The 17225-nt window shown below is 43.5% G+C and overlaps 1 protein-coding gene across 1 annotated transcript in view; it reads left to right on the top strand.

Moving 5' to 3' along the window:
* Positions 1–17003, top strand: part of adamtsl5 (ADAMTS like 5) — an 18919-nt gene extending 1916 nt beyond the window's left edge. The window contains exons 2-13 of the mRNA XM_035416490.1: positions 3798–3870; positions 7222–7379; positions 8400–8460; positions 9188–9293; positions 9831–9958; positions 11609–11732; positions 12756–12839; positions 14398–14561; positions 14650–14857; positions 15441–15545; positions 15700–15771; positions 15922–17003. Of these exons, the coding sequence (XP_035272381.1) occupies positions 3798–3870; positions 7222–7379; positions 8400–8460; positions 9188–9293; positions 9831–9958; positions 11609–11732; positions 12756–12839; positions 14398–14561; positions 14650–14857; positions 15441–15545; positions 15700–15771; positions 15922–16253 (1615 nt within the window). The 3' untranslated portion in view covers positions 16254–17003. The remainder of the gene's footprint in view (positions 1–3797; positions 3871–7221; positions 7380–8399; positions 8461–9187; positions 9294–9830; positions 9959–11608; positions 11733–12755; positions 12840–14397; positions 14562–14649; positions 14858–15440; positions 15546–15699; positions 15772–15921) is intronic.
* The last annotated feature ends 222 nt before the right edge of the window (positions 17004–17225 follow it).

Below are 17225 nucleotides of genomic sequence, written 5' to 3'. Positions count from 1 at the left end.
GATGTTTTTAATCACCTACAAAAGCAATGCATGCTTAAAAGACGACCGTTTCTCGATTTGCAGATGTTGCAATGAAAAGCTGACAACTTGATTTCATAATGAAGAAATAATTTAGCCAGGGCTACAATGTGTAATCATAATCAGTGGGATGGAATTCAATCCTACTACTCCCTGCAAATTAATCCATGGTGTGTAATAAATCCTTTAATTAAGATTGCATTCATGTACAATTCAATCCTTTGAGTAAAATGACGTGCTGTCCATTTCACTCATACTTAAAAGTTGAGAGATAGGCACAACAATGTAAGAGGTACTGAAAATCTTAGTAAATTGGTAGTGTTTAATCTTTGCAACTTCATAATCAAAATGCATTGAGTTAATGCTGTATGATGAACTCATTAAAGCAGATTTAAGCAGTGCATCATTCCATAATAATCATCACATTTTCTAATGATATTCTACAAAAATGACTCAAAGGAAATGAAATATATTACCCTCAGATTTACAGCATTCTTCTATGTAACATAAGTGATATGAAAGCTACATTTCCTGCCTTTCCTAATAATGAGGTTTCCTTTTAAAAGTTCACACAAACACACACACGCACACACACACACAGTACACATGCAAGTATTTGTGTGTGAGTTACAGATATGCCATATTCAGTATATGGTTTTCCTTACAAGACCATCATTGTGTGTCTTTGTCTATGCATTTTTACCTCTCTGAATGCCGAAAGGAATCAATCCATCATCAATTTTCTGGTCAGAATGCCTGTCATGGGATATACCGTGAGCTATTAATGTACACACTATCAAGCATAAAGACCTTAAGTTGGAAATTGAATTAGATTTCTCTGAAAGCAATGTAGAGTCTGAAAAGGGTACTGGGTCATGGCGATAAAATAGTTATGAAAGCTTTGCTTGTGAATTGCAGTCGTATGTTTACTCACTAATCTCCTGGACTTGTGCATCGCTGGAAGGCAGTCTATGTGGAGCAATCATTTTATGCTTTGAGTAACAAAGCTCTATTTGGAGATTGACACAGAAATATTCATGAATTTTTCACTCAGGAGAGAAATTGAATGAATTGGCTCAGTCTATAAAGCTGTTTGCAAAGTTTAGATTGGGCCCTGTAGTTCAGGCACAAGGGCCAGGTCTCTCATTAGCTAACTATTACTATGACTGGAATTCTGCAGTGGTGGTAAACAATTGGCATCATTTTGCAAGGGACCACCCTCAGGCTCATTGATAATTCACTGAGGTTGTTTACATTTTTGCATACAACTAACCAAAATCCATTAATGGCCAAAATGTAGAAAATTAGTTTTATTTTGAAGTTGAGGTTTTGCAGTTGTCTCTGTGTTTTCAATCTCATTACTGCCTCTGACTTGTCATCAATTTCTCTTGCACTTATCTAATGAAAGTATAGCCTTTTTATTGCTTCTGTCGAGCAGAGAATATATAGGTCAATATGATTACCCCTTTGCCCTTTGCATGTTCTGGAAAAGAAAATCATCTGTAATCTGTTAAAGTATTCCCTTACTGTATCTGGTCCCCAGAGCCCAGTCCGCCTGCATAGCCTGGCCATGTCTTTACAACTGACACATTGCATAAGGCTGCTCGGGTCAGAGGTCACATTCTCACCTGCACTGTGTACTCTACAGCTGTGAACCACAGTGGCTCGCCTCACAGATCAAGATCGCTGACAGTTTACATGATATTATTTGTACGGACGAGATATCTATGGGATCTGAACAACCTGCATCTTGCCATTACTTAAAAAATCACCAAAGTTAACGTTAGCAAGGATAGCTAAATATCTTTGAAAGAGCAACATATGTATACTTTTTCCTTTGAGATGGGTGGAATGACTAATTCTGTATTGCACAGTGCTTCCCAGTTGCAGAGACAGCCAGGAAGACTATTACAGACATAAGTGTTGACATTTTAGAAGTTTTGTGAGGCAGGCCCTTCAGACGTGCCCCGGGGCAGTTAATTTATTTTCCCAGCACTTTCTGAAGATGTCCTAATGGTTCAATATCCATGTACTATAATAGTACCTTACATAAGAAGCAGTATTTATGAAATATTTTTAAACATACTTGGCCATTGAGTAGTAAAATGTTATTTGGTAACACAATGGTGTGCATTCATTACATACTTCTAAAATAAGTTCTAATTGTTTTCTAATTGTTTTCATGTTCATCAAAGGCATTCATCCTCCTTTAGAGGAATTTCATACAGTTTTCTAATTAACCTCATCTTGCAGTGAGTTTGCAATTTATATATACCTTTTTTATCTGTTGTAGGTATCATGCTTAAGTGTGTTCACTTACAAGCAGTATGTGGTGGTCACATAAAAAGCATGTTTATCATTGATTAGTGCCATTTCCATTCCACTTCCACTCAGACTCTCTAGTCTGGTACAGCCACTTACTAATGTGCTGCAATTTCCTCAACCAGTGCAATTTTGAGAATCTGTAGATTTAATGAGGGTTTCCTCTTGATAAATGACACAAGCGAATGGCCCCCGTCATTAGGAGGCAAGCCGTGCCTGGGCTTTCCTGATTAGAGCAACACACCCAACATAGCAGACCCCAGGCACCCTGACTGTTCCAGCCCTGACATCCCAGCCCCAAGGAAGGAGGGCTGCTCACTTTAGTATAGGGGGAGATGTGTATCATTTAATTGGACAGGGAGGCTACTGACCTGGGGTGCAACCAAAATAAGCATTCTGGCTCAGGTCCATATGGACCCATAAATGATAAGCGAGAACAGGGAGTGTGTGCCCTGAGAGATGGGAAACAAAAGGCTTATTCCTCTGTGTGGTATCAAAGGGCAAGCTAACTACTGTTAGTCATCAGGGGCCTGGAGCAGACAGGTCGAGATGACTGAACACTCATAGACCCTGGCATGCCGAAGCATGAGATATTCCCAGAATTAGCACATTTCCGAGAAACCCTTCAAAGTCTTGCGATTATGGTGACTCGCGTGTGTTGTATGGCCTTCATCTTTTCAGCTGAATTGCTCAGGCTATGAGACCTCCTCCACAGCCGAGCAGTGGTTGATGAATACTGGATTTGGCACTGCATGATATCTGTCCCCTATGTGTCACATGCCTGTCCTGGAGTATTACTACCGACTAAAAGACTTTTGGCCACCTGGGCCACAGTCTGCCACCTGGTCCATAGTTTTACGAAACTAGCAATACATTTTGCATTATGGTACTCAGTAGATGTCACATTTGCAGTAATATACCTGTCAAACTTTATTTAGATTAAATGAGAAGAATTCATAAACCTTGGCTCCTTTCGCCAAAGTGCAGGGGGAGTTTGCCTGGATGAAATCTATGAATTGAGGTAAAAATGTTTTTGAGAAGACAAAATTTGGATTCAGTGGCTTTCGAGAACAGCAATGGGGCTGCCCACTAAGGTTGGGGTCTGGAGTGCAGTGGACCAATGCAGCACTGCTTCTGATGGCTGCTGCAGACAGTTTGGGGTTCTGGGAGCTGGGTGAATCCCGGTCTTCTCCTTGGGTGTGGGCATTAATGATCCACAGCATTGGGGGAAGGGGGAGAATTCCTGACCTTGGCCCCTCCCAGCAGGGGCCCTGCTGCCATGATGGGTCTGGCTGGGTTATTTGTTGTTATTAATGGCTTCCTTGTGACCCGGGGCCCGGGCTACTTTGCTAAGTGGGCTTAAAGTGACCGCCCCTCTCGGTTGCACTGATTAAATCTCAGAGGGGTGTGGGTATAATTGACTAACCCTGTTTATTTTCTCTCCACTCTGGTTCTAGGAGGCTGTCCCAGTGCGTGGTTCTGACCTTCATAACTCTACTGGTCTCCCCAGTTTGCCTGTCATCCCAACATGTAAGCCAACACTGTTGATGGCCAAGATATGAAATTCTACAATGCTTACTGTGTGCCCGTTTGATTAGATGTTTCATTGTTATATTTTGTATGTATAGCTTATGTATGCTAAGTAAGGATAAGTAGATTTTGTGGATTTAGTAGATTAAGTAGATTTAGGAAAGATTTGTACTTTTTATGCTAAACATAAGTTTGCTAACTTTAGCTAACTTTAGCTTCCTGACAACATTTAATGCACATGTCAACAAGAAGAATGAAAAATGCTGACTTTCACTCCATTTCGATTGACTGTGATCAGAGACAAAGTACAATTTTAGAGACTGCTACAAATAGGTAATTAGCTTAGCTATAATGTCAATAACCAGGTTTACATTGCACATGCATGTTATATTTCACCAATATAGCTGTCCCTTACATATCTTTTGCAAGCTACGGATAGTAGCTTGCAAAAGATATGTAAGGGTTCAGTGTTTGCTCATTTTTTGGGGAGAAATGTATAGCAAGGCAGTCTTTGTAGTTTTCGATAGAGAGCATAGAAAGTGCAGGAAATACACGTTGAATGCATTCACCACGCATGTCGCTTAGCAGTTAAACACTTTTTTCACTGTTGCTCAGGTAATTTTTTGACAGTTGCTGGAATATCTTACAATGTAGTTTATGATTTTGTTTTACTATTGTTTTATTTTAAGTTGTTTTTCTTTTTTTGGCTGTAATGACTCACAATTTCCCTTTTGAAAAAGCCATTTGCACCTCTTATGTCTAGTTGTGCCTCTTGAGTCACTCTTGAGTTCAACAAGTAAAAGGTATTTTTGGCTTTATAGCTCTGCAAGTCACAGGGTTCTATGTGACGGAGAGGTATGCATTTCAAAAACAGGTGCAGACCCTTGTCTAAAGGGGCCAGTTCACTATTACTAATTGTATATGTCCAGCTTTATTGTTATTAGTTTGACTTGCTAGCACGTGGAGTAGGTTAATAGCATTGCTAGCTTGGAAGCTGTGTTCATAGGTCAGCTGTCTGTATTGGTCTGTAATTCTTTATGCTTGTTATTTGCAATTCTACATTATGCAGTGAGTTTTTTAATCTTCGTGTGATTATTTTCGATCTCGAGTTATGTGCTATTGCAAATCTTGTTTGTCTTTCAAGGATCACCCCTCCTTATCACCACTCTTCCATAGACTCTTGCCAAGTACATATTTGTCAACCTTGTTAACCTTTCGGCAGGTTAACAAGATGATGTATGTATTTTATCAATGTGCTATTTTAAGTAGGCTTTAATAATATATTGTAAAAGAGAGATATAGTACTGTGTGGCATGGCGTATGAAACTGTGGGAGGTTTTCACTTTAAGTTTCAAGTTGCAAGGTGTCTTTTCTTCGCTATTGTGTCGCCATCTTTCAACAGAGTTTGTTGTGTTGTCAAGTTAAGTTTGAGGAAAGGGGCTCCTGTGGACTTCGGGGAGATAGAAAAAAAAAACCAAAGATAGCCATATCCATGTCCAGAGAGAGAAGGAGAAAGAGAGAGAGAGAGAGAGAGAGAGAGAGAGAGAGAGAGGGGTATGAAGCTCACCACAGACAAAGGGGCAATGTTTTTATTAGAATGACTTTCGCCTTGAATTCCATTCTCTCCAAATAGTTGGCCGGAGATGTCAAAGTCATTGAGGCACTCCCTCTCGGGTTCCCTCCACAGCTTAAGGCACTGGTTCAAAAGACGGTGCTAAAAGCGGCAGCAAAAGAAATTTAGATTTACCGCCGTGTTGTCGGCATCTGCTGGCTGTCTCTCAGTCATTCTCCAAATGCCTCTGGGCTCAACAAACTAAGCCTCGTCTTGTCCATCACCCACCGTCAATGTCATTTCACAGCTTTCATTCATTTTTTGTCTCTCTCTTTCTCTCTCTTTCTCTCTCTCTCTCCATCCCTCTCCCTTTTCCCATGCTTATTTGATCACAAAACAGCATTCGCTGTTTCTTCTTAGTGGTGACATTTGTATTCAGAGGGCCAGGTTGTCTTAATATCGCTAATGCAGAGGTCTCTACTCTGGCCCCAGTCCCCTAAATCTTTCTGTCCTTCTTCGGTCATGTTTTCAAAGAGTACTTTTTTCTAAGAACAGCCTAAGGGGGGTGAGGGGAACCTGGAGTTCCAAAGGTGAAAGGTCATTTTGTTAATCCAGCACACCAACTCGCCCCCCTCTCCGACTGTCATCAACACTAATTTGGGTCTCTGTGGCAGTAATGAGGGCAATTCCAGGTCAGTGGTAGGGGAAATGGTAGGCAGAGTTGTGAAAGTACTGCCGGGGCGGCATGGTGCAGTTGTGTGTCATTAACCCCTCGCAGCTTGGCCATAGCCCTGTCAGTCACACAGTCTATGAGTAATACTCTCATCACAGAGTCAAAGAACAGCTTTCATGTGTCTGAAGGTATGTGAAAAATGCATATCCAATCATTAGATTTTACATTGTTAGTTGCACCATAAACAATGTCTTGCTACGGCCATAATGTTGTGAAATTGGTTGTTAACAAGACCACAAAGGTAGGTTGTCTGCTTGTAACGTGTATGTTGTACTTACTTGAGCATTGCCTTTGAAGGGTTAAATTCAAGGATTTTTTTGCGTTAGAGGCCTGTGTGAAAGGTGAACGGGAGCCTTGCCAGTGAAATCCAGCTTTAGGGGAAGACTTTGGAATGCATCTGAAACGCGCTGTTTGTTACCGCAAATCATTTTATATTGTCTCACAGTGTTTACTATCATTGCACTGCATGCTGTGTTTGCACTTCAATTAGGTTTATGTGACAAAGACGCTGTGGGTTTTATTTAGGGCTTTTGAACAATGTGCTTCCCACAGGTACTTTAATCAACTGTGAGGGCAGGGTGCAGGTGTTACAGGGCGCAAGTAAGCCTGGTGCACTTCACCTCCGAAGTGTACACGGGATCTGATGGGGTTGAGACCCGGTGAAAACCCATAAGCCCATGTTCTTAGAACAATGCCAAAGACTAATCTACAAATGGGAGCACAACACTATCCCTGGGACACAATTAGATGTTCACTTTGTAATTGATGGTGTGACTAATGCAGTCAAGCAGGTTGTAGGCTTTTGTGGATGGGGGGAGGGGGGGCACTGGGAGTAAACAAATGACCCATTTATTGCAGTAACTTATGATGCGCATCTTATGAAATGATCTTTATATACATGGCCCAGGACTGCTCCTTACTGATGCTCAGGAGCTGAAGTTAGGCTGGACAGTATAATGGGCTGTAAGTGAGCTGAGTATTGTACAGTGGTGAAATAAATGTGATTTGCTAACTCTTCCCCCTCTCTGCATCTGCGTTCCCTCCCTTGTGCCCCCTCCCGGTGCAGCCATCTTTCGTCTCTCCGTGGGGGCGCCAAGGACGGTCAGCACGCGCTCGTCGTCAGCTGCACTACAGAAATGAGTGGGGCTCCTGGAGCGGCTGGTCCGTCTGCTCACGCACCTGTGGGGGCGGGGCTTCAGTTCGAACCCGCACCTGCCTCACCAGGTAAGGACAGGGGGCATCTAAACCAGACCGGTGTCAAGTATTTTTTTTTAAATGCCTTAACCCTATAGACGCCAGTCCTGCAGATTACTAACAAATTTTAGAACCGATTTATTTTCACCAATTTTCAAAAGTATTTTTGTGCGTTTGTTAAATATTCACAGGGATATGCACGAGTGTTTTAAAATTTTACCAGCATCTAAACAGTTAAATTATTTTGAATGCATATTTGACCCAGGTCTGGCCTAGACACAAAGTGGATCGTTTCCACATGTGTGGACTGGGCAGCAGTGTAGCATAATTGCTAAGGAACTGGCCTCAAAGGCTGCAGGTTCAATACCCTGTTAGGATACTGCTGTTATTCCCTTGATCAAGGTACTTAACCTTCATGGCTGCAGTATCCAGCTACATAAATCGATGTATGTAAAAAATTCAAAAAGCTTTGTAAGTCACTGGATAAGAGTGTCCGTTAAATGCCTGTAATTTAATGTTTCCTATCCATTGTAGAAATGCGCAGTGCACTGTTAGAAATAAAGTTGGGAGAAATAAAGCAACAATCCATTAAGTGGTGTCCTAGAAAACATGTGTAATATTTTTTTAATTTTCTTTTTGCTTGCCCAATTTTTGAGCCTCCATAAAATGTGTCAATTGGTAATGCATATTTCCATTTAGTTGTATTGAGTGACCTTAAATCTTCCTAGACTTTTGATGTATGTGTGCCTATTTGCGTGTTATCTTTGGAGCACTTCACTATGTCAGTGCCTTCTGTTGGCCAGGACTGAAGAATGTCCTATCTGCTTAGCATCAAAAGACCTTTTAACAGCTCATGGACTGCTTTATGTCCTATTATTACAGAAGCCTTTTTTGTATTTGATTTATGAAGCACTCAAATCTAAGAGGAGGAATGTCATACATTTATTGTTCTGTCATCATCAATAAGTCTTTTTACACTGATGCATTGCACCCTATTCTCATTGCATATCAAAAATCTTTGAAAGTATTTAATTATTTTCTCTTTCCCAGGAACCCAGTTGGGGGGCCATGTCCAGGAGACCCCAGACAGTACAAGATCTGTAACTCCAAGGCAAGAAAACAGATTCTTCAAGATCTGTAACAACAACGCAAGAGAGCCAGACAGAACCCATTCTTATCAGTGTTATCCCACTACTCCACTTTCAACAGAAGCCTTTGAATGGCATTCAGGACCGCCTGGCCTGTCAAGATTGTCATGACAGCTCAAACAATCAAAAGAACAACTTAAGTGTGCACTAAGGCCCGATGACATATTAGATACTTTAAAAATAGAAATTATTAACATATCTACTTTTACCCATGATCATAGGTTTTGCTTGTATTTCAGTTCCACATTTTCAGACACCTGTAGAATATTTTACTGTGATAAACCCCTGACCCTACCCTGTTGATGGGAAAGGGTGTGAAGCTTCAGGTTTTTACACATTTTCTTATAAAACTCAATGGCTCCCTTGGTGACTGATTGGTGATCTGGCTGAGTTTAAGGTGTGTTTGTGGATATAGTCAGTGAGTCAGCACTGAGTGTATCAGTGCTCCCAGGAGTGTTAGAGGGAAACACAGCTGACAGCTGATACTATGCCCAGTGCGGGTTGAGGCATGCTGCGTGTGTGTGTGTGTGTGTGTATGTGCCTGTGTGTGTGTGTGTGTGTGTGTGTTTGTGCGTGCATGCCTGCATGAGTGCATGTGTGCGCGTGTGCGTCCGTGTGTGTGTATGGGCATGCATGTGTGCATGCCGTGGCTGTTTTCTCTGTCATGATTCTTTGTGTCTCTTTGCAAAGGAGTGTGCCCCAGGCTCTATGGAGTTTCGGGAGCTGCAGTGCAAGGCTTTCAATGACAGGCCCGTGGTGGCCAGCAACCGCTACAAATGGACAACCTTCCTTGGAGGTGAGTGTGGCTGCTCCCCTGTTTTTGTGCACTGGCCCACTGTGTCATTGCCCCTCAGAGACAGAAAGGGCCCCATTTATATCTATGTTTGAGATTGATTAAAGCCCGCCTAGGGCTGCTCTGTGAATAAAACATCAGTAGTTTACCTCAAAATTCCCATTTAACATGTGTATCAAATTAGAGATTTGAATAAATTTGGTGTGCCCTGGAAAAAATCTGCATGAGTTTGAACACATGACAGGGAAGGATTTTAATTTGGCACAGCATGAACACACTGAGTAAAATGGCTATAGATATAAGGTTCTCTTGTAAGTGCTATGTAAGCCCTTTCCTTTCATTTGACAATCTCACAGAATACCCATAGGTTTCATTAAAGTCCTTTACATGTCCTTTACAGCTCCCATTGTCTGGCATTCACCTGGGAGTCATATTACCTAGTCCTGGCTCCCTGTGTTAAATTTCCCAATAATTCATTTACCCCTGCAACCTTTTTCTCTTTCTCCGTCTCCTTCTGTGAAACTTTCTCCTCTCCCTCAGGTCCCGACCCGTGTGAGCTCAGCTGCCTTGCCCTGGGGCACAATTTCTACTATAATTTTGGGCGAGTTCTGGACGGAACATCGTGCCAGAAGGACTCGGGGGCCATCTGTGTCAATGGCCGCTGCCTGGTGAGTGAAGAAGGACTGAACTGCATGTTACTGCATATAAGGGAATGAAGAGTAGCGTGAGATATATGGATGTGCCTGTTTATTGTGTTCTGCCTGTTTTCCAACAGGAGTTTTGGCAGGACCGTTCATGCTGTGCTCTAAAGGTTGCGCTGTACACATACACACATGTGAACTTGACATTTTACTGTAGATGTTAATGAAAAAAATGAATCTTGGCGATTTTCCCGATTTTATCTACTAAATCCCAGAACCCCCCCCCTCCTTCCCCACCACCACCACCATTGCTTCTGTGTGGGGAGCATTTTGTCAGCCCCAAACTTTTCGTCCGCTCTGACTGACTGCCACGTGGTCTCTCTGAGCATCCCTCTTTAGACTACACAGGTGATTGAAGCCGTAATTCTCTCCTAAAGGTCAAGGCGGAGGTTCGCTGGAGAAGTGGCCTGTTGTTAATGATTAAACAGCGTGTCCGGGGGGGAGGGGGAGGGGGGTGCTGGTCGGGGGAGGGATTTTTACGAGCAGTGAGGTCATCGGCATTTCTGGAAGCGGGCGAGGTCAGGGAGAAGCTGCTCTGGAGAAACTGCAGATGCAGAAGGCAGCTGGTGTGAGCCAGCGTGTGGCTGACGGAGCGCAGGTCTGTGCCATTCGCAGGAGGACAGTGCCCACCTAGCTTGCCTCTGTGGGTGTGCTGCTGTCACTCGGCTCTGTATAATTACCCTCCTGAGACATATATGAGCCTCAGGGCCCCCCAAACAGTCTAATACATTGCCTCGTATTGCGTCTCTTTATATCCTGTTGTGCAAACTGGGATGGAGAGAGTGATGGGGGGGGGGGGGGTTAATTATATGTTCCTAAAATTGGAGGGGAATGCTGGAAAGCCTCTCCTTGATTGTTTCTCATGGCAGCGCGACAGTTTCTGATCTGGCAGAGGCTGCAGGAGATACTGGCATCTCAGTTCGCCAGCGGGATATATGGGCCGAGGAGGAATCCTCCTCACCTGTTGAAAAAATTCCCTCCCCCCCCCCCCAAAAAAGGCCTCCGCTTGGCCATGGCCCATACAGCCCACTCCCCCTCTTTCTGAGTCTCTCATTGGCCTGGCAGAGCCTCCTATAGTGCTCAGTTTATCTATTGCCCTCCCTCCTGTGGAGGATGAACACAGCCTGGAGGCCTCCCCTGTGGGAACAGGAACGTGACTGTGAGACGGGGGACAGTGACCCTCCTCTGTGACTGTGGTCACTGCCCTGGGAGTCTGTGGGGCATAGCCACGAAGGCCTAAACTTGGGAATAGCCAAAAGGACAGTTTAACACAAGTGTGAAGAGTAGGTGTGTTCCAGGCAAGAACGCATGGAACAGCACAGTGAATAGCAAAGCATGCAGTGCATTTTTATCATTACATGTGGAACTCTGCTTAGGTGCTCGTTTATGACCTCAAATTAGCGCGTCTAAATGAGAACATACTCCTGCCTGGCCGCTAATGCCTGACTGCAGATACTGCAGCCGCAGTACCTGTGCCTGCCAGTAGGGAAACAGCCAACCAAAGTCCAGCTGAGGCAGCCACAGCCAAAGAAAGACAAATACAGGGCTAAAGTTTTTGGCCGTTTTGCGTGTAGCTGAGACTCTAATTCCTGGGTTCTGTTTCCCTTTATGCTGCAGAAGCCAGGCTGTGACCTGATCCTGGGCTCGGTGCAGAAGGAGGACGCCTGCATGGTGTGCGGTGGGCACAATACTACCTGCATGCAGCATCGCAACGTGTACCAGGACAATGGGCACAACGCTGGTCAGTACTGCTGCCCTCGCATGCACACCCACTGTTCTAATGACACAGTCTGGAATGGCAAAGTGGATTACCACACAGAGACTAAACACAATGCCCTTGTCACACTAATAACAGGAGTCTCTTGCAGCCTTCCCCTTTACAGGTAAATGCCAGCAAGCTATAGAATATCACAGGTGCCATTTTGTAGGTGTTGAGTGTTTAATCACAAGTGGCAGACAAGGTGTCATTCTTTTGGCCCGCAACGCTGGCCTGTCTACAGGGAGTAATCGCATAGCCAATCGCACAATAGCGCAATGAATGCAAACATTGTGTTTCAAACATGAAAAGGTTAAGGAAAACAAGAAGGCATTGCCTGGATGACTCCTTCGCTGTGTACTTAGCCGAGCAGCACCGAGGCCCCCCATCTTAAAAGGCCTGGCTCAATGCCACGGAATTCTAAACCCAAGTACCTCCCTTTAGGACAGTGACTGAGTATTCATGAGGGGCACAAACAGAGCCCTGACACCTCTTGCATCTCCTTTGGTCGCAGCCCCCATTCTGAGACAGTAGACCCTTTGCATGGCTCCTTGTGTAGGCAGAGGGGGAATACATGCTGCGATCCTCCCCATCGAGCAGGGAGAGCACAGGTGATAATAGTGGCGTTGTTCGGGTATCTGAAAAGCCTTGCTTTCCCTTCTCCTGAAGCTGTATTTTCGAATGGGGAATAACTGATTTCGAGCAGCCAGCGCAATGCTGCACAGGCAGGTCAAGAGCCAAAAGACCAGGGCACGTCACAGCAGGGCAATGTACTCAAAAGCTCAACACCACCCTGCATGTCTGTCATAAAGCCTGGAGGACAAGTGTAACCAGGACCTTGTAGACCCCAATTATGTGTCTTTACCAGAATATCTCAACACTTCACAGGCTCTTAATGATGTGGCATGTGTAAAAAAATGTACCAACATAGATTTCAACATGTTTTTGGATAATATAGACCCCAGTGAAAGATTACATCTCTTACTCTGTATTTATGTCACACTACAGGGCCCTTTGGATACAATGAAGTCACTATGATTCCAGCAGGAGCAACTCACATCCGAGTAACTGACAACAGCAAGAACTACCTGGGTAAGAGGCATCACAGCCTTTTCCTGGATCTGCTTTATGGAAGAGTTTTCATTACATTACATTACAGGCATTTGGAAGACGCTCTTATCCAGAGCGACGTACAACAAAGTGTATAACCAAAACCAGGAGCAAGTGTGTTGAAAACCCTAGAGGGAAGTACAGTTCCAAATGCAGGGAATGACCGCATAGTTTAACTTGGACCCTGTAGGTTAATCTGATTAACACAACAAAAACAGCAACAAAGCAGTCTATGCAAATAAAACAAGCAATAGTTATTGCACTTGTGCCTACTCAACTAAGTCAACTAAGATAAACAGCTTACCTAGCTACAACCCTAAGATTACATAGTTTTCAGAGAGTCTGTTAGTGAAGAGGGCCCTTGCATCAGTATTATCTTTAATACCCTCTGTTCGCATTCATACTTAAGAGATACTAGAACATGCTGTAGTTTTCAATGGTCTGAATGACACACTATGTCCTGTCCTTCAAAGGGAAAATAAGGGTGGATACCTTTGACGATAGTATCCCTTTCTGTAACCCCCCACCCATCTTTCCCCCTCCAAGGAGGTCCTACTGGGTGCTGGATATGTTTCTGTCAAAGCCACACCCAGGCCTATTTCCACTTGCTGATACCATTTTGGACAAAAATAGCAGGAATTGAAATGGAACAGCCACCAGATTACTGGGTGTGGATACATTCTGCATGATGGCAGGGGGTTGAAAAGTTGGAATAATGATAACATTTTCCTCCTCTAAAATATGTCATACAGATACAGTTTCTGTCAAACAACATGCCTTAGAAAAGGCCTGTTTCTCTGAGCAAACGCATCGATTACTGAGGGCTTAAGAACAAAGTTTAAGCGTCCATGCATCAATACACTCAGGGGATGAATGTGGCTTGTGCAGCATTACACTTATCGCATCTGTTTTTAATATTGCCTTATATCACCTTCCCAACTGCACAGCATTAACTGGGAGCTAAGTAAATCAGTTAGTCCAGAAGGAATTGTCAGTGTATGCAAGAAAATGGAATGACAATGGAATAGAATGGTAATGCTGGAAGATGCCAAGGAATGCCCTGACTTATTGACTTATTGACTGACCATAGACTTATTTTTTTTAAATCCTTTTTCAGTTTTGCTATTATTTTTATTCAATTATTTTATTAATTACAGTCACACATTAGTCATGTTGCACTTCATTTTCTTTATTTTCTTAGTTTTGTTTCATTGTATCTCATTATGTTGTCACAGGGTATTGATTGACTGCTCATAACTACCTGTCACATGTGATCAATGCATTGCTCATGCCTACCCAGAATCTACAAATACTTCCTCTTGAGTCATTCTTTGTTTATATCCTGATGAAGACCTTGCGTGGTTGAAACCAGTCTTTTTTTTAACTTAATATCAGCAGATATGCTGTTGCAATAAAGGCTTTTTGAATATTTTCCTTCAAGTAAGTGTGCCTGGAGTTTCAAGTAAGTCAAATTTTTATATATTTTTTTCGGCTGCCATTCCTGTGGACTTGTTTGGCATTTGACTTGTTTGACCCGCAGCACTCCAAGATGGACGCTCCCAATTTGTCATCAACGGACACTGGAAAATCAGCATTCCCGGGGAGTACAGCGTTGCTGGAACCAAACTCCTTTACCGGCGATCCTCAGACAACTGGGAGAGCTTTGAGGTCCCGGGTCCCACTAAGGAGGACCTGCATGTCATGGTCAGAACCATTCGACTTTGGATGAAGCCTCCACTTGCACTGCTGCAAACGAGAAAACCAATACCTTCTCCCAATGATATCCCTGCAGGTGTTGTCCACTGATAAGAATTCTGGGATAGAGTATGAGTACTGGTTGCCTCCTGACCGCTACAACCTTTACCATGGGAAGAGCCCACTACGCCAGCCACACCACAGTGCCAGCTTCACACCGTGGCGACTGCCAACTCCCAGCACCACTACCAGCGCCACTACAACCACTACCACCAGAGCCCCTGCAACCCATAGACAATTCTGGGGTGAGGCTGTGCCTGTGTTTGTTGTGATGAAGACATTATGAATGTCTCTTTAGGCTGTCCTTTGTAATGGGCTATTATTTGTAAAATATTTGACTTATAAACTAAATTGCAGGGCAATGATGTTGCCTATCTAGGCTTTCTGTGTAGACTTTTTCATGGCTTAGTACAGAAACTACATATTATCAATTATTTTGATACTGAAGTCCAACACCTTCGGTAAGATCTTTGGTCCCTTTCAGTAAAGCAAAGCGTCCTTGTCACTGCAAATTCAGAAAACGGGAGAAATTTTTATTTTCTGAAACTTCACAGTAACTGCTTAAAAGTTTCCTCAGATCTAGGCATTTACTTATTAGTCTATTGCACGTAATGAGGAAGTAGCTGTTAACATATTGTAGGTAAGTTCTTTTTTTCTAGATCTTAACTGTGCAGAGAGAAACAAACATGAAAACCATGGTCATTATTTTGTAGAGCTTGGGTGTTTGAGTTGAGATTATAATCTTGAGTGACATAATGGGGGTTTGCGGCCTTGCTGGGAGCTTGTTGCTAGGTAGCAAGGTGGCCTGACACTGTGTCCTTCACTCAGTGCCTGCAGGTGGCTGGCCTGCTCAGCCCCCTCGACAACAACCACAGCCCCGCCTCGAGAGGGATGAGACCCGACGGAACCTGCTCCCACGACCGTACCGTCCAGGTCAGCACGCCCCCAACTGTTTTATCCTCACTCCACCTGGGCTGCCTCTGGTTGTTTTCGGACTTCTGAGACAGTTAGAAATGGACTTTTAGTTACTTTTAATGGTGCAAGATTTTTGTAAATAGTAAAAATGATGATACTGTGTTCTCTGAAGGGAATTGTGGGAGATGCAGGAAGGTTCGAGGTCGTGGAGAGCGCCGGAGACAGTACTGCCAAAAGGACTTTGGTGAGTTTCTCTGTATTTTCACAAATATTTCTAGGAATATGGTAACCTCTGTATGTGCACAACCTGGTCAATGTTTACAGACAAGTGAAATCAGAATAGCCCTTTTGTTCATTTCCATGGACTGTTTGTATTCATCCCTGTCTTTGTCAGTGTTTCGAGCCAAGGTCCTGGGCAAGCAGTATCGTGGTGAGGAGACACGCTACGATGTGCAGATCATCCGCACCTACCGCAACCGTTTCCGTCTGGAACACCGCGAGTTCCTGTGGGTGGCCAATATCTGTGACTGTCCGCAGCTCGATGAAGGCCGCCAGTATGTCATTATGGCCCGTCGCCATATCAACTACGAGCACACCCTCAACCGCATACTGCTGGAGGAGGACAGCTATGTACAGCCATATCGGCCCCGAGAGGATGCTCACCTGCGCCCTCTGGAGGAACTATGCAGTAACCATGGGACAAAGCCATCTCGTGTGACAGGCTAGACCTCACTGACAGCACACACACACACGTACACATGCACATGCCCACTATCACTGCACTTATAAAAATGGTGTTACATTTTCATTCAGAAAAACAGAGGGTACCACTGATGTGTATTTACAAAAACAGTGACGTCCCCTGCCTCCAGAGTCAGATCCTTACTCAAGTAACATATGGATAAAACCACTGGAGTCCTCAAGGGAACAAACAGTTACCTGTTTAATGTCAAACAAGGGCCAAAGGAAATTGGAGCTGATTTCATTCTGGGAAGTGGCAAAACTCCAAAACATGGACGTCACCTTCAGCTTGCAACAGCTTGTCTATCCTCGTGGTATAGCACTTTAGGTGGTGATACAATGGACCCACCTTTAAACTTCAGATACCAAAGAGCAGCAGAGAATCGTGCTGAGAAGTATAGTCTGATACCTTTTTCAAATGGAAGCCTTTTGCAGCACATCATATTGCTACCTGGACTGACAACAGCCAATCACTGTGTGTGTTGATTGAAAGATGTTTATTTTTCAGATATCCTCCCTTAATCTTTTAACCCTTCCCTTTATATTTAAGATGACAGTATGCATTGCTATGTATTGTATTTATAAGGCCAAGGGATAGAATCATTTACAGACATTTATAAGGTATTTTATTTTTGTGTTTTGCATCAGAAATATTGTCGTTTTCAAAGATTAACAATGTATTTCATTTTATGGATATACTTTTTGAATATAAAAAGAAAGCTTTATTGAAGACCATTCTTCTGTGAGGTAGATTTGTCACATTTCTCACTTTCGATATCTCACACACACCATTCACTCACACAGTCATACCTATGGCCAATTTAGAGTCTCCAATTAGCCTACCTGAATGTCTTTGGGCTGTGGGAGGAAACCGGAGTACCTGGAGGAAACCCACACGGACACGGGGAGAACATGCAAACTCCACACAGAAAGTCCCAGGGCAGATTTGAACCCAGA

Source organism: Anguilla anguilla, chromosome 5 (assembly GCF_013347855.1).
Source record: "Anguilla anguilla isolate fAngAng1 chromosome 5, fAngAng1.pri, whole genome shotgun sequence".
Classification (NCBI taxonomy): domain Eukaryota; kingdom Metazoa; phylum Chordata; class Actinopteri; order Anguilliformes; family Anguillidae; genus Anguilla; species Anguilla anguilla.
The sequence above is the reverse complement of the archived record's forward strand: the minus strand, read 5'-3'. Positions and strand labels throughout refer to the sequence as shown.